Source organism: Sinohyriopsis cumingii, chromosome 15 (genome assembly GCF_028554795.1).
Source record: "Sinohyriopsis cumingii isolate HCF-2022 chromosome 15, ASM2855479v2, whole genome shotgun sequence".
Classification (NCBI taxonomy): domain Eukaryota; kingdom Metazoa; phylum Mollusca; class Bivalvia; order Unionida; family Unionidae; genus Sinohyriopsis; species Sinohyriopsis cumingii.
In genome coordinates this window covers 48158701-48183933 of record NC_142975.1, presented here as the reverse complement: position 1 = coordinate 48183933, position 25233 = coordinate 48158701, and the positions used below count along the sequence as shown (strand labels likewise).

Here is a 25233-nt window from a genome sequence, read left to right as displayed (position 1 = left end):
TGTAGGACACGAAATAGTATTATATTTTTGCTCAGAAATCGTGGAAACCCCATATAAAGGACAATACTACGAAACATTATATTGGTGTTCTCTACATTTATAAACATGTCATTTATAGAGCTGGCTGTTATGAGCAGATTTTAGAAAACATATCGTCCACCATTTGTACCACCGTTTCTCGTGATGGGTGTATGTGCTTTGTTTCCGCTGAAATTGTAATGTCCATGCCGTCAAGGTAGATAACTCTGTCTGTAAGGTCTACGAACAGTTCTCTCATTAAATTTGTGTAGATTTCTGCATACTTATCAAGCATCCACAAACTTTGATATGTCTGCTTTTCGAATGAATAATAATGTGGTCCTTTAATGGCCACAGTTGCATTTGGATATCTTTGATATAATCTTTGTATTGCATTTTTTATTGTGTGCATTTTATTGTAGAATGCATTTGAATGAAAGGACATCATATGAGCGAACAAATTTATGAGAATGATAACACGATTATCTCCCTTGATTTCATCAATATTCGACGCCATTGGCCTGAAATAACGCCTAGGTGTATTGTCTGTTGCGAAAGGAAGTCCGTGCGGAGCCCAGTGAAGAGTAAAATTTAAATTCCGGTCCACGCATGTGGCTGGCCGATGTTTGTGACTCTCAACCCATGAGTCGGTGATGAAAGTGCAGTTAATGCGGTCTTGTATGACGTAATGCCACTGACGGAGAGTGGAATCGCCTAGCAGATACATTGAACGATTCACAAGGCAATTATTCAGCGTGGTGTCTTGATAAGTGTGGCGTCTGGTACAATGTCTGTCGTACCAAATACCGTTGTAAAAATAACCTATCGGAGAAGGCCGATTCCAAACTGTTCTTGTGTCTATTTCTGAACATGGCCTCGAACTTTCAATCAGCCTTTTCGTTGGAGTTCCTGAAATTAGATCCAAATGAAATTTAATCTGCGCGCCTGTGTACAATCCCTATACAATTAATTCAACACTGAAGAGGAAGTATGTAGGCTATTTACCCAATATGAACGACTCAGAAAAACGTTTTGCCTTGATTACGGCCTCACTTTGACAGCATACCACTCCCGAGAGACATGGGCCATGTGTACTTTAGAGCATTGTCCTCTTCGAACCAGCCCACCCATTCTGCCACTTGGTTTTATGTTACGGACGTATACCACTTACACTGATAGGCAAACTAGAAAGAGAGACACTAATGCCAAAGTATAATGATGTATGTCATCTAAATGTTAGTCTTTGGTATATAATGATACAAATTTAGCGTTGTCATATCCCATATACAAGTCTGTTGGTGAAAGTGCTAATACTCTCTAGAACCGTCACGTTGACAGTTTAGGTTTTGCTGCAGGTCGGTGGATGCAAAAATGACTACAAAAGAATTATGCTATGGAATTGTTTAGTTTTAGAGCTGTCGCAAGTACTTTGGTTTTAAGGTTTACTTCTCCCTCGAACTGTAAAAGCACTTACTATCTAAAACCCACAGGCCTTTGAAACTCTACTGCTGTTGTAAGAACGTTTCGGAATACCTCCGTAGAAACGAAACAAATCGAATCCTATACAGATATAGAGGATCTCAAATGGGTAATGATTAATTATCAAATTTATTCAAATAATTACATAAATTGTTAATATTATATTTTATCCATTTGAGATTCTTTATCACATAGTTTTTATTTTAGTAGAAAAAAATAGAAAAGCCAAAAGGATGACAGATGATTGTCATCATATCATTAAATTCTTGCTCAGGCGATGCACCTTAAAATTCTCTGAAGTGAAAAAATAGTCCTAGACGCGAGTTGAATCAGTAATGCACAAATCGATAATCTGTACAATTTTAAACTATATTCACAAATTATAATTCAGAGAGCAAATGTCCTTCCAAATCAATAGAACATTTGACACGGAAAACATCATTTTCAACACTAGATCTCGAATGAAAATTCCCGTTGGACGTCATATACTTCGCCCAGGTCAGGTCAGCGGGAGAAGTTGAAGCGCCATTCATATGGATTTCGATGAGACGGTTTACAATGTCTATATATTTAGATAACTTCAGACTTGTCCGAGACAAGCATATGTCGCCATTTGTTTCATAATATATGTGAGTTTATTTACTCCTATTTAGGTTGACATTTAAACCACACATGTCCTCTGGGTGGGGTACAATATAACTCAAGCTATAGCTTTACATTCCGATAATTCCAAGTAGGGTAAATTTGTCAAATTCCGAGTTACGTTAAGAACTACTGTGTGTTCCAACCGTATATTTTCATAATGACCAATGTCCATTCGGCTTTCGTTTTCGATTGCTAATAGTTATAGTATAAAATAAGGTGAAAGAAGGAAGGGCAAAACATATTCCCACGGTAGCAGCTAATCAATAATGCAGATAATGCACAACAATTTCATGGGCTTATTTGAAATAATAAGATGCACAGAATGTGATATACTATGTTGACAAATTAAAATATTAAACGGCAAACACTGAATGTAAATCTTCCCAACCATGTAAAAAATATATAATACAGAAAGGTTGGCAAACAATTTTCTAGATCGATGGAGTATAGAAAACAATTCGTCATTTTTTGTCGATGTCGTTCAAAATATGCAAAAAACAAGATCATACCTTGGCGAAAGAATCTTTATGTAAATTATATACAGCGTAATCTTAATACAAATTATAGACAGAGTAATCTTGATACCAATTATGTACAGTATATTCATTATGCAACTTATATACAGCGTAATATTTATGCAACTTACTTATATACAGTGTTATCTTTATAACATTATATACACCGTAATCTTTATACAAATTATATGCAGTGCAATCTTCACCATTTTGGCAATGTGGGATTTGAAAAAAATATATGTAGAATGGCATCGATATAATGCACCCATTCTCACCTATAAAATTGGTTGCCAGCCTGTATGTAAAAATAACATTGCTTTTAAAGTGTTGGTATAAAGCAATTCGATATACCAATACTACTGTGTTATGTATATTTAATTTAATTGTTTATTTGTTATTTCAATATTTATTAAATTTCATTACATGCTGTTGTAATGTAACATTGTATGCTGGACTTGACCTTGTCCAAATCTGAGTTCATTTCTGTCAACAACTAATACATCATAGCTAAATTATTCTCTATGTGTATGAGCCTAATACCAGGATTATTCTTCCGGTAAACCAGAAGGAGTAAATATGTTAATTTGGGTCAGTGTTTTGGAGATTCCTAAGTGAATTTTACAGGTTATTGTTTTGTAAGTTAACAAGACTCATTAGATCATTCTAGAAGGTTATTTTTCATTTAGGTAATTTATTTTTTTATTATTATAGAAATTGCAAGTTGTGACCCGAGGTCAAGTAGAGAGCTATTTAATCTTGTGATTGTGAACATTTGGTCAGTCGTTCTTTAACATCTAGCACCTTCAAATTGTATTGTTGTGACAAGTTTGGGCTGAGTTTCATGTTCTTCAAATTATTGAATTCAGATGATTATTTTCTCTGGAATAACAAACGTGCTCTGAAAAAATTCTTGGATAAAGACATTCAATGGAATTTATATTATATTCAAACTTGGAATTATATTACTATGATTCAAAAATGACTGTTAACACATCAGCACTCCATAAGCTTTAACATTCACGTCATCGCCTTCAGTTTAGGATCTATTTGGAACTTTTACTGAATTTTATCCAGGACTTTAAATTACTAGGACTTGTGACTTTAATTCTTGGATAATTTTGGGATTTAATTCACAATACCGTAGATTGTTTTTCATATTTTCGTTTTGTATTCTAGGGAAATAAAATTATTTGATATTTTTTACAAAGCTTGTTGTCTTTCCCTCTTTTCTGTTACTTATTTTAAGAGCATAGATTCGTAAACAGAAAATTGGGCGCTCGTCCTTGGGATACGAAGTTTCTAAAATATTTCAGAAAATTTTGTATTATTTTACATTTTAGAAATCTTTAGTCTTTTACTCTTTGCTGTTACTTATTTTAAGAGCATACACTCGTATATCAAATTGTGATCCGCCCGTGGCGCAATAGTATGCACATATAAACATCCTTGCCACTGTGTGCTGATGATTCTAGATCAATGATGAATTTCCACTCATTAATCATTAGTAAAGAATACAAATAACGATAAAAAGTATTAATAATCCCCTTTTTCTGAATTAATTTAATATGATACACGATTTCATCGAAATACTTTCTGCTTTCCTTTCCCCCTCCTATCTCATGGATTCATGCATAAGGAACAACATACGCATAAATATGGAGTGAGAGAGAAAAAGAATTGGTGCTGGATGAAAACTATGAAAATTAACCTGCACCAGGTAACCTATAAGAATATGGTTCATCGTAACGGTATCTGTACACTTTCCTTGGGATTTCTCTACAGTGTTTATATAATCAATGATACAAAGCTGCAATAGACTGTCGACATTATACGTTAAATGTCTTCGTTACCAGACACACATACTGTAATGTATTTAATGCTTTATTGTTGTTGTTTCTTAAACCTAGTAAAATGTTCATAAAATCGATTATTATAAATCAAATATGAAAACAATTTCCAAAGGCCCCTCTCTCTCTGTCTCTGTCTGTCTGTCTGTCTCTCTCTCTGGACAATCGTAGCCTAATACGGTCGAAAATACACGAAAATACGAGCGTCATACAACGATGTCTCTAGACTTGTGAAAGATGGCAAAAGTTAAGTCAATCCGGGCAAAAGTGGGGGGGGGGATAATTGAATGGTCAGTAGTAATGACAATTAAAGCTGAAAAATGACTTAGATCAACTGTAAATGCATTAAATATTGTAATTACTTTTTGTTGGTTCGTCATTTCGCTTATGCTACACGTATTTTCATGCACCGGTATGGTAAAGGCTGAGCGTTCAGTGTTTGTAGTGCTCTACTTTCTTCCTTAAAACCTCAAGTTTAAATCATAATTATATATTATACTGATTTAATCAATGTGAATAAAAACAGTATCGGCAAAAAGGAGAACAACCTACTTATCAATATGCAAAGGTGCACGTGAATCGCCACAAAAGACATAGAACTATATTTTGTAGCGGAGACAACACTAACCTCTTAATGATGAGCGCCAAGCGAGGCAGCTGCTAGTAACAATTTTATAAGCTTCTGGTATGACTCGGCGGGGGATCGAACCCGCAACCTCCCACTTCCGAGACGGACGCTCTAACCACTAGGCCACCGAAGCGGTAATAATAATAGCAAATAACATAATAATAATAATAATAATAATAGTAATAAAGGACCACAAAATAACAGGTCTATAAGTTACTATAAATAAAAATGCCTGAAAAAGTACTGAATTAAACGAATTTGACAGGACCCAAGTGTCAAATTTTCTATATAATATTTTCATAGCACTATTAGTATATATGATATATTTTCGCACAGGCGAACATAGCTCAGACTTAGGGTGCAAAAGTAAAATAGAATTTATTTAAATAACCCGCTGAAGTCGATATATAAATATGTAGCGACTCTTCTCCTACTGCCGCCGCCCTTCACGTCTTTGTTATTACAAGGTGAAACACTTCCGAAATAAAAATACGAAAATGAACATTACATTTACGATTGTCTTGTCAGTATGTTAGTAATTACAAAAAGTAAACAATTTCAATTTAGAACAAATGTGAAAACGCTTCATAGAAAATAGTTCACTGTTAAATTGCACTGGTAGCTTAGCAATCTTTCATTATTCCATTAGATTACAGAACCGCGTCATTATCTCACAAAATACAAGTTTTGAGTCTTTTCATGATGTTTTGAACATCTCATCGAACCTGATAAATCATGAGAATTATTATATGTGAAACAAATGTAAATGTCACATTTACCTCCAAGACAAAATTTAATATTTCACATGGTCTTAAAATCAGCGTCTGTCCGAAACTGCCCTCATCCCGAATTTTTGACTCATAGTGTTCGCGTCTCTACAAAGTTATTTTCCCTGTATCATGGCATCAATGCCGAAAAGCTATTTCATACATTTGATTTGCTTGAACCGGACTTAGTTTCTAATATAGTTTTCAAAATGTCAAAAATTTATTACAACAAATTGTGAAATGTATCGCTGCAGATCACATTATTACAATCAACTATGCTCTTAAATCACTGACATATGTTTTTTGTGGGTTTTTTTTGTGTGTGTTATGAGTATGAATTAGTTTAAAAGTGTGAAGTTCAGAAAAATGGATCGGGGTAATAACATAACAATATTTATCCAGATTCATAAAAATATCAAAAGGGAGTGTTTTCCGCATCATTTGAGTGTGTAGATTTCAAATATAAATCCCTCTTTTATAAATCTTTTAAAATAAATTAACATGAAACGTTCAAATTTGACGTTTATACATTAAATTTAGGAAGTTTCAAAATTGTGATACTTTTTAAAAAATATAATTCTGACCATTATTTTGAGCAATATTACATAGCTCATAAATAAGCACTGTCAAGTATTAAAATGTTGAATCAGAAAAGGAAATGGCATTGAGTTGTTTGAAAAAATGATAAGTGTTTTTTTTTTTAGGTTTTTATCGAAATAGAGGTACATTAGACTACACTTTGATTTTCTGCATATATTCTCATTTACAAGGTCTCGACAAGATTTCATTTGGTTACCTTCAAAATTCTGCGTAACGATTGAACTTTTTTTTATTATTGTGCTCAATATGAATATTTTCAGTTTAACTTCATTTTACCTTGATGCAATTTAATTCATTTTATAATGAACTGGTTCAATTTTAGGCATCGTTTTCTGAGATATCGGGCCATGTTCTATTTGACAAGTCTAAAATAACGAATATATTGCATCACACACGTGATACGAAAATTTGTTGATAAAGTTAGTATAAACAAACATACGTTTTAAAAAAAAATTGTATCACCTGGTATATCTGCTTTTTGTTCTGAAAAGGAAATGTGTTTTTGAGCCCAGTTATGCTGTATTCTTATCTTAATCAGCTTTTTTTTTCATTGCGCGTTGGCACGTGCAGCGAGACGTACCGTTCTTAAACGACCTTAAAAAGACACAATTCGGGGTATTACACAAATTTTGGCAGATATTTTATCCTTGTTATTGTTAAGAAAATTCCGACTACAATCTTTTTCAAAAACATTCACAAACAAGTGTATATTATTATGGTCGTTTACTGTTTTTTTTTTTCCTTTTATGGCTTACGAAAAATTCATTTGACCTTCATTACTGCCAAATCAGTTGTGCAAAATCACAATATATGGGCAGTTGACCTTTCAACTGTGAATACATTCGGATACAGAACTATTGTATTGTTACGACTGTAAAGAACTTGCCAAGCGTAACGAGGTTGCTATATGCATAAAATTAATTGTGATCACCAGCATCCTTTAGTAGTGGCACTTGGTGCTACTGGGGGCTTTGTGCCAAAGATTTTAATTTTTAAGATTCAGCTAAGAAGCAAGCTCGGTATATAACAAAACAAAGCGTCTTTTCCTATGTAAATACTGGATATATTGTAGGTTTTGGTATAAAAACGATGGTTTAACACCTGGGATTGCCACCCGTTAAAATATCATTTTTCCTGTACCACGTGTTGCAATATACCGTATTTTTTTTACATATGAAAATAAAATATTCTCTGCCTATATTATAATATATGACAAACGTAAAATCACAAATGTATCATAATATTTACAAGTAACACGAGGGAATATATACTTTTAATCATATAAATATATGGAAAGCAATATTTTAGTTGTGTGAAATAAAGTGTTTAATATTATGGACTGATTATCAACCTCTTGAGTTCCAATATTGCCAGTTAACAACACGTAATAATTAGGAGTTCGTTTTTAGAACATGTCATGTTCCAATATCCGTGATATTTTATTATTTCATAAGGACCAATAAGGAAGGAATTAAGGATGAAGGTTGGTTTGGATCTGGTCCTTATTATGCGTTGATTTAGTCTTTGTGAAATATAATTATCAGTGTACAAATGAAACGAATAATATAAAACTGTATATGTTGCATCGATAATTTATTAGTTAAATATATTCAAACCAGGTTTGGGCAAATTTAAGGTTTACTTTATTTTACTGATAAATAATACAACTACTAAAACTGGAAATAACTGTGAAAGCAACACTCATAAATTAAACTATTTTCAATTGTATGTTTTGGTCCTGATTAGTCGTTATTCAATATTAATATCTCCCAGCTGGAAAATATTATATTGAAATCTGATACAGGAACAATAACGTGCATAGTGATGTGTTATTTAACTTTTTTAAATGGCTTTTGTTTTAAGAAGAGAAATGTCTCTTCTTAAAACAAAAGCCATTTAAAAAGTTAAATAACACGCACAGCAAGCCTCACGTCACGCACTTTAGTCAGTATTGGTTTGTTGCCATAAAATGTTTATTTTCATTCCATATTATAAATTAAAAAGTTGCAACAATTCACATATTCATAATGCCTACAGTGATAGAAGACGTATTTACCAGTTTCCTTCTCAATTCATCTACTCATATATACTCTCTGTGAGGGATAAATTATTTACCTGCTTCCTTCACTTGAATGCTTATTGATCCGGGCAAAAATGTTGCCTTGTTTTCTCTGAAAAATTATAAACAGAAGTCCATTTGTCTTGATGAACCTGGGAAGTATAGTTGCTATAAATTTTACAAATACATGTTAGAAATATCCTCTGAGACTCGGAACAGTGCCGGAATACACACACACACACACACACACACACACACACACATATATATATATATATATATATATATATATATATATATATATATATATATATATATATATAGAGAGAGAGAGAGAGAGAGAGAGAGAGAGAGAGAGAGAGAGTAACTCCTCGTACATGATTTTATCTCATTTTTATAATTTGTATTCATGACTGTAATGTGCACAGAACATATTCATTTCGGTTTGCCTGCGTGACTTGAATCTGTCATGAATATCATACTATTGCATAGGATCTATAAATAGATGTTTACGTATGTGTGTTGACAGTTATTAATAATAATTTAATTAATAAAAGTCAAATGACGCTTGTTGCTTAATTTCTCATTGGTTGATGGTGTTTCGACGTTTCTAGAATAATTCCGTAACTTCCCATTGCTTGGGCTAGGTCACATGAATATTCCAAAGCGGCGAAATATAGCCGCTATATACTGTGTACATAAGAAGAGACTCAAACAATCATACTGATTCCGATTTTTTTGGAGTCATTCACACTTACTGTGTTCCTGTTGTAAGTCTGCATACGTGTTTTACGTTGTACGTAAATATTATTCGAGAGAAAACACGTTTGTTTGGACTGTTCAGTGGAAATATAACGTACTAATTATATGGACTATATTATTATTCTGGGACTGTTAAAAATATTCAAAGAAAGTCTGGACAACGCCATCTTGACAACGTCACGGTTCTTGGTGGACCACTGCATTCCCGGTTTTGAAATGTATAAGGAATTTTCCATTCGTTTTAGACTTTAATAGACCTTTATAAGGTCTATTATTGGATTCAATTCAAAATACAATAAGTTCTTCTCACATTTCCTGTATAACTTTGATAATTCAATTGTTTGTTAAATTTTACAAAAGGTGTTCTTTTTCCATTTCTTTTCTTCTACTTTCTGTTATCATTTTCCCCTTTTCATTCACAATTATAAATGTGTGTCTGTTTGCTCTTAAAATATTCCAATGGGAATGTCCTGGAAACGAAAGCGGATTGAGGAATAACTTCCCTTGACTTCATCATAATTTTAGACAATTTGCTTTGTCTGCCGATGCGCAGGGGTTAAAAATCAATCAACAAAACAAAACAAAAAAAATGGTATACGCAATATAGTTATGCCCATAAGTCTGAGCCAGTATGCCCCAGAAGAAAGCTCAGATGCATACCGAACCTCTCTTAAATAGAACAGAGCTAATACAAACGGGTCATTCCGTTTGTACTCTCCATCACCATTCACCACTAAGTAACTTGAAAATGATAGAGTTTTCAATATTACAACAAAAGTAAATTTAAGTAAAATCCACACGTACTATCATCCTCTCGCCATCATTTCGAGCTCATTGCAAAAACCGCATCAGTTTTAACTGTAGTATGTAATGGGCAATATACTCTTTTGCTTGTTAAAATAGCTTACAAATATTGATAAGTTCTTGACACAGGGACTGTCGTCGACTACAGTAACAAAACTGAAGAAGTTTAAGGGAAGATTTTAATAAATATTTCATTTTCATCATATTTTACATACAATTAATCCTTCTTGTCTTGCTTCTTCAGCATCGTCGTCGTTATCATTGTCACATGCCCCCTACAGAATTATAACTAACCCCGGAGAAGGACGGACAATTAAAAGATTAAATAACTCCGCCCGCCCCCAATCAGCAAAACCAACGGTTTAGGTGTATACAATATAAAAATAATAAGGTGAACGGTATAACAATTTAACGTATTATAGCTCGGTATTTAACAAATACAGGACAATTTTTAAATGCAATCAATACAAGACCTATTCAAATTGTCAGTTATTTTATCGCGCGAAATTAAAGATGAGAGTGTTTCCTTCGAGTGTCCTTTTTATATTAGTCATTTGTAACTTCCGCCTTGTATTCCTTTGTCGGTATTTCCGGTACCTTTCTTTCTGTTCTCCCGGCCTCCTTGTCGGTACTTCCGTCACCCTTATTTCTGTCTCCCGGCCCTGCTTGTCGGTACCTCCGGTTTCCTTGTTTCCGTCTCCTGGCTCCGCGCCTTCGCATAACTGCCTAATTCCACTTGTTAGCGTCTCCTTCTCTTTAATCTTCTGGTGGCGGCCTATCCCACATGGAAAGCTTCAGCAGAAGCCTTTGTTGAAAATTTTCGTTCTAAGTTCCTAGAACTCCCATCCGGCCCTTTCAACGAACGCACAACTTCGGCACTCGGAGCACATTCTAGTATCCCCAACGTCCCTGTGTTCTGCTCTCGCGAAGCGTCCAAACATTCATTGATTCGTTCACAATGAATGTAGCAGAATAATGTCTGGCTGCGCGAGAAACCCGCTCAAAAATTTATCTCAGTTCCGATTTGACACCGGTGGTCCCTTTGAAAACTATCTGGGGTAGTAGCACTGATGTGTTATAATATCGGGTGTCCGGTCTCTAAGCCTAAGCCGACCGTGACATCACTACTGATAGCAAATCAAACAAAGTTTCTACCCACCGTGGCAACGTTATTTTTGAAGTAACAGCAAATTTGACCGTAACGCAATGGCTAAGGCAGTTTCTTTGTTTCATAATCGGTCTAAAGTCGTAATATTACATAAAAGTACTTTGAATAACGAATTCTAAGAAAATACCACATTTTGCAGGACTGCTGAATGTAATATTTCTGGCCCTAAATATTAAATTCAGTACGAAAGGGGACATGAATCCTGGAAAAGATTCCATAGTTTTCTTATTCAGGAGAGTAGAAAACTTGAAATTTGCGCTAGTAATAGCAATGGTGGTGTTAGTAAAAAGGACTCCTCCTCTTTCTTCTTCTTTCAGTTGTTAGGCGACAACTATAATAAAATATATACCGTAAAACATATACCTAACAATTCTGCATTACACGCAACACCATCAAGACGTGCACAGTAGCTTACACTAAATAACACACACTTACGGTTGTAACAGTAATCGCTCGGCAGGTGTTAGATGTGGTTCATTATTAGGCCAGGTCGATTTTGCGCCAACTCTTGTCCAATCACTGCACTGAAGTCGGCGATTTGTAGGTTTTCCGCAGTACAGAGGACTACCGTAGTTGTCATGCGTTAGGTTGCATATCGCGGAATAACCGGGTATGAAATCATCTATGTTACAGACTGTAATCTCTTTGATGCTGGAATCGACGGGATGCTCAAAGACAGCTAACTGGTAAAGGACTTGAGGACACGTAAACCTGAAATTAAAGTGATTAAATAATCGAACTGATCATCCCAGATACTTACGGTTTCCACGAATCTTTCTGACGCATTGTTAGTCAGTGGCAGGTTCGACTGCATTGGAATGGTACATCTTAGGCATTGGAGTAATGATTTTTATTCCTGAAGTCTGATATTATACATCTTGCCATAGTGGATAACAAATTCTGGTAAATGTTGACAAGCAATTTTTCTATATGTGTTCGGTGTACTTACATCCATATAACTCTTGTTCCGTTTCAGCGATAAGTCAATAAAAGTTGTCTCCCTGTATTAAAACGCATAGTTACGACAGATTGTATAAACTCCAGAAAAAGTTGCTGAATGAATACACATCTTGTTATGTTGGCTTATCCCAATGAAATCGATGCTGATTATATATGAAATAAGGTCACAATGGCGGTCATCTTGAAAATCTTGTTATCGCTAATCATCAGGTATGTATGTCATATTAACGTAGGGTTTTCACAAAAGCCTTTTTATAATATCTACGTGTTCCCAAAATAAAAAGTGTGCCCCGCAAAAGTCCAATATGGCTGCCGCAAAAGCCTATTAAACATCTTCTCGCCAATTCTCCTGAATGGACGGTCATATTGGCACGGGGTTTCACCATATACCATTTACTCGTGTACAGTTGTGTTTTAAATGAAAATGGTGCTGATCTTATGTCCATTATGACAGCCATTGCGGTGAACGCGAAATTCGTATCATTCATGGATATCAGCGATGGATTAAACATTTAGCAGTTAAAATGAAGAAATTATCTTATCTTGAATTCCTGGAAATTCTTTTCAGTAGAACATATATAAAGAAATAGTGACAAACATATTTATTTTCTTTTAAATATGTATAATTTATTACAATTTATGAATATATCAGTTAATGATGATTGTAAGTAATCATAGAATTGGTACGGTGGTTGTCATTCGTCTGCTTTTTAACTGGACAGTGCGGTTTTCAGCTTTTCTATCCACTTCTAAAGGTTAATATTTTTGCGTGTGTGCAAAAGAATAGTATTCTTGGGTTTTTCCAGTGCCCAACCTCATTCGAACTTTTTAGATATGTCTGACAGTATCCAAATGTTGAGGTCAATCTGATATTGGCGTCATAATTTGGATACTGTCAGACGGTATCCAAATAAGGAAGCCAACCTGATATAGATACTGGCTTCATCATTTTGGATAGTGTCAGACAGAATCCGAATGTAGAAGTCAATCGGATATTGATATTGGCTTCATCATTTGGATTCTGTCAGACATATTCCAAAAGTTATTAAATTGGACATATTATAGGTTTCCTTCGATCAACGATCTAGTTAAGAACTAGTGTTTAGATTATGCATAACATTCAGTTTTAATGTTGCTTGAGGACTATTTATCTAACAACGCCACTGTATGATTGTCATAAACAAACACGTTAGAAAAAAGCCCAACAGGTTTTTGCCATTACCTTCTTCTGAAGGATGTGTCAATAACTTCCTTTGGATGAATCAGGACGACTTTTATTTCTGGCACACCTGACCAAAATGTAATGAGTGTGGCTGTGTAACTTCCGTTACCATTGTCTCTTATCCGGGCTGCAGAACTTGCATTAAGAGTTTCCTCACGCATCCATACGCGAACCTGAGAAACACAATAAAGGTGAAATTTTGGCTTTGGGAGGGTCGAAATATTAGACAAGAAGGTCAAAGCAGAAACGATTATTTTCTAAGTCATTATGCAAAAGACCAGTTTAAACATTTCAATCCCAGTGACCTCGACTTTTGACGATTTGCCCCTGAAATCAAAAGCTGTTAAAGAATGTTTGATGAAGTGTGAATAGAGAAGCTATGCCATTACAGCAGTAATTTTATTGTGCCTTTTCTTATTATAGTTTGAAATATATTTTATATCCATATGCAATCTTTACTGAAGTCGCTAAAAGTCACCTTCAGCAACAATCGTGGAATATGTTTTCTTTTTGTTTACCTAATTCCGAACTCTAAGGACCCTCAACTGGCAGTTTCATTTTAATTCAAATATCTGTCTCCTCAGTCTTGCTGTCCTTCATGATATAAACAAGCACATAACCATAACATAATAAGAATTTCCTTCTTCCTTGTAATATAACTGATAATTTCATCTCGTGAGTTGACCCTTCCCCCCAACCCCCAACAAAATATTTGCGCTACTGATAAAAATACTGTTTTTCACTCACTCAGTTAAAAAATCCATTATTCACTCAAACCAAGCAAATATCCCAATAAAATGACACACGATTCTGGATTTTATTAAACAATATTTTCAAGCTTCCATTATGGTCCAATAGATGTAGGCGTCATTTATACAGTCAGTTATATGTTATTATCTGGTACTTAGTACATGTACATTTACCTTTGAAACAATGTCTTGAGAATTGCGTTATTTCCGTTGATCGACCGAAACCTTGTTGAAATAGAGATAGGTGAGTCATATACCCAATTTACAACCTGAACAAAGACTCGGTAAATATTTATTGTTCTTGGATTCGGATTAACATTTATTAGGTAGTTTATACAGCCATTATTAACACATGGCACATCTCAATATCCTAAGTACTTTGTATGTTTAATCACTGTCTTAAATCTGTAGTGTCAAAGGTACTAAACTATGGAATGTTTCAGGTCAAATGCACGTTTGTTTGTCGAATTCTAAGTTTATTTCATGGGCAGTAAATACTGTATCATCAGGACTGTGCGCTCAGACTGGTTTACAAATATATTTCTTAAGCTAAGCGCCCAGATTGGTTTACAAATATCATAACTCTGAAGCCAAAGCTACACTAAAGTTTATTTCTCTGTCACTATTACTCCTAGATGCATTCACTCTGATATATAACTGGTATAAAGTTTAAATATAACGTAATTATGACCTGCTAATTGGCACATTATGTTAATATTTGAAATATTTTTTAAAAAAAATCTGGCCTTGATATAGTTAGAAATGTATTAAAATTTCTCTATAGTGGAAGAAAGATTGTTAATACCACTGAGGTAGTCGCATTTTGTCAAACGATACCAATTATTAAACCGTTAAACTTTCGTCCAATATATCAAAACGCAATTAATAAATTAATTATAAATCTGTCACATTTGAGAACCATTGCAATTTTGCAAAGGCGAGTTTTGTGATGAAAAAAGTCAGTGATAAGAAGACGCCTATATTCGAAAATCAAATTGACCACTTACTTTGTCCTCGCAATCCGAGATTGACGCTCATAACCAAGCTTCAAAGATGCTGATTTTTAAAAAAATGCGCTTTTCACTGTCTTGTTTGCCAGGCAATAAAAAAGGCGTTGGTGGGCAGAACTAACAGTCTGTATGATTAAGAAAGACATCTAGACAGCAAATTATATCACATTTTTAAAATGTAATTAACATTTTGCACTCGTAGGTCTATAGAGAATGCATATGCGTCTTTAAAATAAATGTATTTTATCGATCTTATACTTTAATATTGTATATTGTTTGAAATTATATATTGGGGAGGGGGAACCGATGAGAGGCAATAGAAAGATAACAATAATAGAAGATTTTAAAATGCCCCAATATGACTTCGAAAACAGCTGAACCCCTTCCACCCCTCCCCCATCCCCATTCTCTCTCATCTATTTCTTTATAGTCTTTATCCATACCATGTCTCCACCTATGGTTCTTTTGTGCCCGTAACCATCAAAGAGTTCGACAAGAACATGAATCTCTTCTCCCAAGCGAAAGGAATGCTTCTGGTTCAGTACAATGAACTTTGATTTAGACGCATTAGACACGGTCATGTGATCTGAAACAGGAGTTTCAAATAGGGCCGAGTCCTCAACCCATATTCTTGATTTGGTTTGGTTGTCTTTTAGAACGAAGAATTTACAAACACCCAGTACGAAAGACGTTTCCTGCAAGGTATTGGATTGAAGTGGCTGGAAGTTACCGATTGTCAGGATCTTCTTTCTGCAAAATTTAAAATATGATCATAACATCAACTGGTTATTTCTTTATGCGAATACGACATTTTATTTGTAAGCCTAAATTAGATAAATGTCGTGGGCACAATAAACAAACAATTTTTAGACAGTCAAAAAGGACCTTTTACTAAGTCATGCATCTTATAGTCTGTTTACTTGTATCATCCAGTTCATTGCTGAGTATAAAACGTTAATATTACATTTATTAACGGAATTAAAGTGATTACATCCGTATTACATATGGTTATTTAAGCGCGCGCGCGCGCGTGCGTGTGTGTGTGTGTGTGTGTGTGTGTGTGTAACACTGACAGGACAACACAATTATATGAACTGAAAAGATGGTGATTTGCTTATATTTATGTCAAGGTCGTATGGTACAGCAACACTTTTAAGATTATATTGTGCCCAAGTACGTACTATAGTAGTCGATTCGGACTGATGCGATGGCGGGAATTGAACCCAAACCCTTCTAGTCAATAGTTTCCACTAAGCAACCCTGGTACGGGAACGGAAAAAAGAACCGAAAATCATGAAAAGGCATAAAGTCAAACTTAGTTGGGCAATATATCATCAAGCCTATCCCGTACAACTCGAGCATAAAATCAGGCAATATATCATCAAGCCTATCCCGTATAACTCGAGCATAAAATCAGGCAATATATCATCAAGCCTATCCCGTACAACTCGAGCATCAAATCAGGCAATATATCATCAAGCCTATCCCGTACAACTCGAGCATAAAATCAGGCAATATATCATCAAGCCTATCCCGTACAACTCGAGCATAAAATCAGGCAATATATCATCAAGCCTATCCCGTATAACTTGAGCATAAGATCAGACTTAGTAGATTTCCTAATAATTATGAAGTTAAAAAGAATAAAAATTACTGAATCAACTGCGTTTGGTTCCATGCCGCATTATACTGGTTTACGGGAGTAGAGACTACTTCACAACATTGTCCTTACTTGATCTGGAAATAGTCATCCATTATTATCCACAGAAACACACATGTTATGATTAGCAATGCAACTTTTCCGTGGCCAAATCGTCTGCGCCTCGTCTCGGGTCTGTCTGACATGATGACTTTCAAAACTGAAACTGGTGTTTGTAGGTACTTTATGACTAGTCACCTTGCGGTGGAATATTTATTCGCAGGTGCCCGGCTGATATTGGCAACGACACTTTATGTCGTTATTAGCGAAGTAAATTTGATAATACCTAAACAAGAAATTAAGAAAAGACAAAAAAAGTCAGTGTTGTTGGTCGATATCAAGATGATCTTGTTACGACTATATGGTCTTAAACTAAATAACATAAAAGAGCGAAAACAAGCAAGTTTTGTAAAATTCAGCAAATAATTTATGTCCCTAGAATGCTAAGTGAAAACTTAAAAATGAACTCACAGTATTGTGAAATAAATCCCAAATAGTCATACAGGTTCTATTCCAAGTTCAAATGTAAGAAGTTCCAATACATTTCCAAATAAGTTCCTATATCGAATGTGTTGATGTACCCGTAGTCTAGAACTTGTTAATATGCCAGTAGCCTGATCTGTGATGATGGGCTAGCAGTCTTTTGGTGTATCACAATAATATAATTCAACAATGTTATTATCTGAATTCACTATAATTTCAAATCAATGTTTGTTGAAGAATGAGCACTTTGTATTTCCAGTGAATTGTATTTTGCATAAATAATTCCACCCAAATGAAAATTGAACACAACAATAAGACTAATTCTGCTTCAAGATATTAAGGCAAGAATAAATAATCCCAATGTCAACAATATTATATTTAATCTAGGTCGCAATTACCATTTCTGAATATTCTCTGTCACTTATTGGAAACTTCCATTCTAGAACATTCTCATGTCAGAATCAAGACTATAAAAATGTTAGCCATTAATGATCTGAATAGTTAATCCACACGCATAGATACATATCTAGCAATGTATGCTGTTATTTACAAAATAAATGTCACTGGTCAGGAACACCACGAACTTCGTTTTGACAAGGTCAAATAAAAAAATTCCATTATACATAATATACAATCATTAAGAAAAGCCAACAGATAATAAAGAATAAAAATACGTAACAATGTCGTGTCAATTTATTTTCTAAACAACTATATGGAATTTCACTAAGTAACTGTTTGATATAGCTTCATTTGTTTTCTTCAAATTTTAACGCAGTCTATAGACACTCAGTCTGGGCTATAGAAAACGGAGTAAAGCCCACTCAGTTTGTGTACTAAGCCATTTGAAGACGCTTTAGTACAGCCCATTCAGATTGTGTACTAAGCCATTTGAAGACTCTAAAATACAGCCCACTATGTGTACTAAGCCATTTGAAGACGCTATAGTACAGCCCACACAGACGATGAACTAAGCCATTTGAAGACGCTATAGTATACAGCCCAACCAGTCTGTGTACTAAGCCATTTGAAGACGTTTTAGTACAGCCCACTCAGACGATGAACTAAGCCATCTGAAGACGCTATAGTACAGCCCACTCAGTTTGTGTACTAAGCCACTTGAAGACGCTATAGTACAGCCCACTCAGTTTGTGTACTAAGCCACTTGAAGAAGCTATAGTACAGCCCACCCAGACTGTGTACTAAGCCGTTTGAAGACTCTATAGTACAGCCCACTCAGACGATGAACTAAGCCATTTGAAGACACTATAGTACAGCTCACTTGAAGACTCTATAGTACAGCCCACCCATACTGTGTACTAAGCCGTTTGAAGACTCAAGACTCTGTAGTACAGCCCATCCAGTCGGTGTACTAAGTCATTTGAAGACGCTATAGTACAGCCCACTCAGTCTGTGCACTAAGCCATTTGCAGAAGCTATAGTTCAGTCCACTCATTTGAATACTAAACCACTTGAAGACGCTATAATACAGCCCACTCTGTCTTTGTACTAAAACATTTGAAGACACTATAATACCGTCCATTCTTTCGATTGCTAAGCCATTTGAAGACGCTATAGTACAGCCCACTCATTCAATTACTAAGCCATTTGAAGGTGCTGTAGTACAGCCCATTCTGTGTATGTACCCACACATTTGAAACTTTGACAGTATGAGAAATGTGAAAAGAAATATATTTGAAAGGTATAAAATATAAGTTCCACTGATCGCTTTAGCTTAGATGTAGGAAAACCGCAAAGTGAAACATGTACAGCATTAAATATATTCATTTGTTTTGCTAATAGTGGTTGAGATTTAGGATGACATATTGTGGGATTGAAGCATAAACTGATAACAAATAGCATTGAACCTTTCTATTTAATAATCGCAAAATGAAACTTTGAAACATACACCAGTAATGATCCAAAAATCAGTTGAATTAACTTTGAACCACTGTTGTTAATACTGGTTACATGCACCGCATGAAAGAATATCCATCCCTGTTTAGAACATCTTGGGGTCAGAATTTTCACATTTAGTTGAGGATACAGTTGATGGTTTTAAACGTTTCTTAAGCACATCTGCCAGACACACAATAGGCATTATCCACTTTTATTATCCAAAATTGTAATTCCTTATTGAAATATCTTATTTATGTTAATATCCTAAGCTATGCACGAATTGTTGTACAAATACGCCACCCCACCCCCATTTTAGTACTATGAGCAATGGCTGATGTTTCAATGTAATTATTTAACTTATAAATGATTGAAATTCAGGCAAAGCTCCTGGAAAATCTAATATTTTGTTTGGTAAACATTGACTTTAATGATGGCTCCTTCAGATTTCATTGTCGTCCTATGCTTGCACACTACATGGAAGTTTGAAATATGTTGACTGGTACCTTTTCACTTCATTTATTTCATGCTTTGAAAATAATGGCTTTGTAGTTCGAGCAAGGCATACGAGTTGGATGAGCAACGAACTTACCAGGCAGTTTGATGGTTGTGACATGACATTATGATCACATGTCAAATGTACAAAAGAAACCAGCCTCTACTAGGGAGGCATATGGTTGTATATTTCATATGGAGTACATGAATGAAGCAACAAACTAAATTTTCAGCGCTTTTGACAGTCGTATTATAAGTTAATAATGCTAAACTTTTAGATTTTTAGAAGTGCTTTAAATTTTAACAAAATGTATTTGAATTATAATGAAGCTTCAGACATTAAAATATTGGCAGCTTTGTATTGATTGATTCCCAATAACACTAAGTACGGTGAATGTTTTCTTAATTTGCACCCACTATTCATGATTTCCTTTTCAATTGTTCCTCACTTAAATGTCACAATGTGGCTTTTTTCTAAACACACGAATACACCTTTCTACTTTATACTGTTCGTAGTTGTCCTTTACACTATTTGTTATGGCTACAAACGTCATATTTCTATACCTATGAAGGTGTGATATATTAGCAATGCGTACATCATATTTCTATGCCTATGATAGTGTGATAAACTAATAATGCGTACATCATATTTGTATACCGACGATGATGTTATATAGTAATGCAAACGTCATATTTCTATATATATGATGGTGTGATTTGCTAGTAATGCATGCATCATATTTCTGTGTCTATGATGGTGTGATTTGCTAGTACTCCATGCATCAAATTTCTGTATCTATGATGGTGTGATTTGCTAGTACTCCATGCATCAAATTTCTGTATCTATGATGGTGTGATTTGCTAGTAATCCATGCATCAAATTTCTGTATCTATGATGGTGTGATTTGCTAGTAATCCATGCATCAAATTTCTGTATCTATGATGGTGTGATTTGCTAGTAATCCATGCATCAAATTTCTGTATCTATGATGGTGTGATTTGCTAGTAATCCATGCATCAAATTTCTGTATCTATGATGGTGTGATTTGCTAGTAATACATATTTTCTGAGACTAGTTGTAACGGTTGTTTACAGATACAGTGGCATGATATATAATGAGAAAATATTGATGATAACAGACTTTTTATGCACTGTATTAATCCATAAAGAATGCCGTAGAATGAGAATTGGGATAAGAAATATATTTCAGTGGTATAAAATATAATTCGCTGGTGTTATTAACTTGCGTATGAGACAATAGTCAACACAAACCAAGTCTAATACCAACAACGTTCCTTTCTTTTGTTACATTTGCTTGAGACACTGACTTAGAACGTGTGGCATTGTAGCAGAAACTGATATTATATTCCAATGAACCTTTCTATTTCATAATTATTAACCACTCTAGTTAATAAACTGTTACCTATTCTTCTTAATAGTTATTAACCATTCTACTTAATAGCTGTTAACCATTCTACTTAATAATTGTTAACCATTCTACTTGATAATTGTTAACCATTATACCTAATAATTGTTAACCATTAATACTTGTTAACCATTATACCCAATAATTGCCAACCATTATACCTAATAGTTGCTAACCATTCTACTTAATAAAAATTGTTAACCATTATACCTAATAACTGGTAATCATTCTACATAATAATTATTATCTGACATATTGAAAAATATCATCTGAGTTAATTTTGTACTCTTTTGCACACGTCCAATCAATAAAATTATGTTCTCTTTTGTTCTGATCTTAAAAATGTACATGGCTACATGAAATATGCCCATCGTGTATAGATTGTAAAGATCACAATTCCCTTTTAGTAGAAGAAGCAGGATTTAACTGTGCATAAACCTGATCAGTCGGGTACAAATTAAGCTGCATGCATTGTGAATATGCAAAATTCCATATCAGATTATATTGTTTATAATAATATAATTTAATGTAGAGCTTTGCCATTCAGCCTTCAGATTTATGTACTGTTATGTACTAATTATGGTGAAAATCGACAAACCTCTCCCTGCACCATCTACCTTACCTTGTCATTACCAGAGTTCGTCATTTGGTTTTTAACTTGTGAATAGCTGAATCTGCTATCACACACATACTATTCCCAATTTCGGTGGATGGACAGTCACGTTAATACATGTTTGCTGCTTCAAATGTGTGTCACTATGTAATGTTTAATGTCTTCCTGCATCACCACTTGACTGCTGGTCACTATTCTGTCCACTAGCATTTCATCTCCGTCCAATACAAGACTCTATCTGAAAGGAGATAAAATACTTTTTCTTTAATCCCATGTATCATTATTATCCCATAGTTTGGCCTTTGTATTATATGTTTACGTATTCTAAACCATGTAACATGTCACCTCACGCTAAAACACCGTTTATTCCCAACCCACGCCACAACCCTCTTCCAAAACACTCGCTTTTCAGTAATCTTGACGGGAACAAGCACGTCAAAAGATGCTTCCCGATAACGTCATTAACATACGATATTCTGCCCATTTTACCTGGACGACGGACGACTTGGCAGCTTTTCCAAACGCCTTATAAAATCAACGGTAAATCTGCCAACTGACCCCAAATATGGCGGTTGACGAAGTCATTCGGAACTATTTGTATGTGCCTGTAACATGTAGCATGTATGAACAGTGAACAGAACTGCTAATGCAAAACTATCCTTGGTACAGTCTAATCAGATACTGATCACGATACAACAGGTAGGAAAGGCAGTCACGCATCAGTAACCATTATTTCTCATATTATATAATTGGCCGACATTATCTAGGGTGAAGTCCTTTGATGACTTTCTGGTGCAGCCTCGTATGCTAGCTTACATATGCAAATTTCACAAAGCGGAAAACACATTTCATTTAAAGTTATGGATAAATCCAAGATATGCGTTTTGAAGAATAAAATTGACTACATATTATTGCCTTGCATGAGGATATTTAAGCCATCTTTATTAACGATTACTGGCGATTTTGTTTTCTTTGCGGTCGGATTTTCAGTCTCTGTATAAAACGCAAAACATGATTATATCAATAGTCGGAATAGTGTCTAAGTCTGATTAACTTTTGAATGGAAAATATCAAAACTTAGCTGCGATTCAGGAAACAATGAGCAGCCATTGAATCAAGTAAAGCCCAGTAAAACTTAATTCCAAGGCGTGGGTTCGAGTCTCGGGCTCGGCAAATGTGGATATGTGAGAAAGCTTGCCGGTAGCTTCTCGTGGGTCGGTGGTTCTTTCCGGGGTTTTCCCGGTTCTTCCTCCACCATTAATACTGGCCGCCATGTATAGCCTATCTTGTGCTGAAAAATGGCGTTAAACCCTATAACAACAACAATAATTCCAAGGCTCCTGGTGGACACTGTACGACTTATTTAAGCACATCAGCGGGGTGAGGGAGAATTCATTATTTGCATATACCGCACATACTATAAACGCATATCGACTTTGGCATTAGTTATTCGTACGGCTGCTTTGCACCTTAACGAAGGAACACTATTTGCACGGCCGCCATTCCTCTAGTTTAGAAAGACTAATCGTACGGCCACCGTGTACATAATTTATGTATAACTTACGTACAGCTAGGTATTTGTACGGCTGCCGCGTACCTGATCTGTGAAATATACACATTGTTGCAACTGATTACCTTTAACTCCATGTTGACAAGTCGTTGTTGTTAAAACTTGTATAATGCTATTTTCTTTCACCTCCGTAGAAATACAAACTTTCGGAAAAATGACTAAGAGAATCCAGTGAGCTTGAGACACCAGTATTATCACGCAGTCGATGAACTTCTTCCTGTTTTCACTCACCCACCCCCAAATTTTCTTTTCATTTAATGATCAAATAAATTGGTTAGTTAATTTTGTATTAAGTGTTGAAAAGAAGGAGATTTCCCATGCGATGTCAGCTGTTTAACGCTTATGTTCTGCAATTTTTGTATGTTAGTACAGTAAATCGGATAAAAATTATTTTTGAATTCAAGATACCAAAGAATATACTAAAAATAAAAACAGGATGAAATTAGATCTTGGCTCATTTGTGTAATAGGTCGATATATTTCCACTCGACTGCAACGATTTATGCGTTAGAAGATGAAATGTCTTAGCTTATATTATGACTACATTGTAAAAACAAAATTCTGGAAATCTTATAGTAAAACTGAATGATTAAAATTGTTTCTCTTATGAAAACCACTAATTCACTGACTTTTTAAATCAAATTGTTTGCACACCATATCATAATAATTATAATCCACCTGGTGAGACAGACACCACTCGCAATGCAAACACTGTTATCGAAAGGTAGCCCAGTGAATAGTCTTTGTAAACCTTAGTATACGGCCAAAATACGAAATAGACACTTTGGAATAATTTGCTTTGTTTAATGGTGTTTTATAATCCGATAAATCGGCGTAAAACCTAAATGATATCGAGGAATATATATTATGTTTAGCTGAGTTTATAGTGGCCATGCGAATGCGCTTTATAAAAAGTAGTTTCACTGCGTCCGTGTCAATAGACTCTTTCATCAACATAAGACATTCTGAAGTGTACGTCATCAGATGATATCGCAGCACCACCTGTCTTAAACATCGGGGCAGGCCGGAACATATTCAACGTATTTAATTGAATATTCATGTTCTCCTTACTTTATTCGTTATGTCAGTTTTGTTAAAATTCCAATTATTAATCAAAAACATGCTTTTTAGGATGACTTTAGCCGTGACATAGATTGGCTAAAAGACAAAAATAGTCACGCGCTCAGGTTTATTGTGTTAATACAGAGATTGCATTAACACCTGTACTGGAGATTGACATTTAGTACTGCTGTATTACATGTAAGGCCCAAATAAAGATTGAAAACATTATATCCCCCACCCCAAATAAATAGTCGTTCTCTAATATGATTGATATATTTTTGGGATAGAAACAAACAAACAAACATATCTCGTGTACAAACTGCATCGAATACATTTCTGATAATGCCAGTGTTATGATGTAGCAAAAGTAACGCAGTTCTGACCTGGATTCGATCAAAGAATAACAGCCTGGATAACAATTCCATCCAGTATGTATTGACTGCAGAGAAGAACAGAATGACAGAAGAACAGAATGACACTTGCATTATCTTCAATCCCGCCTACCGAACTATTCAGTGCAGCAAGAACTGCATCTGAGACTATGGGTTTCACAGATGTCACGATTTCTTACTTAAATACCCACAATGCAGCATGCTCAGCCATTTTGAGCCCCTAACAAACCTTTGCTAATATTAATCACACGTATATTCAAGATAAAAATCTGATTAATTGTCGTTAACAGTATTTACTTCATAGCAATGATGTATAGATTATAATTGAAATTAAGTGACCCTATAGCAAGGAAGTTGTTGTTGTGGGG

General features: G+C 34.9%; 1 protein-coding gene across 2 annotated transcripts; it reads right to left on the bottom strand.

Annotated features, from left to right (window-relative positions):
• Positions 1 to 2: 2 nt before the first annotated feature.
• On the bottom strand, positions 3 to 22554 carry LOC149781755 (NXPE family member 2-like). Of its 2 annotated transcripts, none has more exons than XM_089935882.1 (8): positions 22332 to 22554; positions 21852 to 22080; positions 16966 to 17218; positions 15677 to 15983; positions 13475 to 13647; positions 11728 to 12003; positions 8615 to 8670; positions 3 to 927 (listed from the first exon to the last, which is right to left on the bottom strand). In XM_089935882.1, the coding sequence occupies exons 3-8, from the start codon at positions 17076 to 17078 to the stop codon at positions 128 to 130; spliced, it is 1725 nt and encodes a 574-aa protein (XP_089792008.1). In that variant the 5' UTR covers positions 17079 to 17218; positions 21852 to 22080; positions 22332 to 22554; the 3' UTR covers positions 3 to 127. The 2 variants fall into 2 exon arrangements, with proteins under 2 accessions (XP_089792008.1, XP_089792009.1); XM_089935883.1 differs by having other exon boundaries at positions 16888 to 17218; positions 22332 to 22551.
• Between the last annotated feature and the right edge of the window lie 2679 nt (positions 22555 to 25233).

Coding starts and splice junctions, on each gene's coding strand:
- LOC149781755 (XM_089935882.1), bottom strand. CDS start 17,078: ATGTCAGACAGACCCGAGACGAGGCGCAGACGATTTGGCCACGGAAAA. Junction 12,004..13,474: donor GACACATCCTTCAGAAGAAG/GTAATGGCAAAA, acceptor CTTTAATTTCAG/GTTTACGTGTCCTCAAGTCC. Junction 8,671..11,727: donor GAGCGATTACTGTTACAACC/GTAAGTGTGTGT, acceptor ATAATTTTTCAG/AGAAAACAAGGCAACATTTT.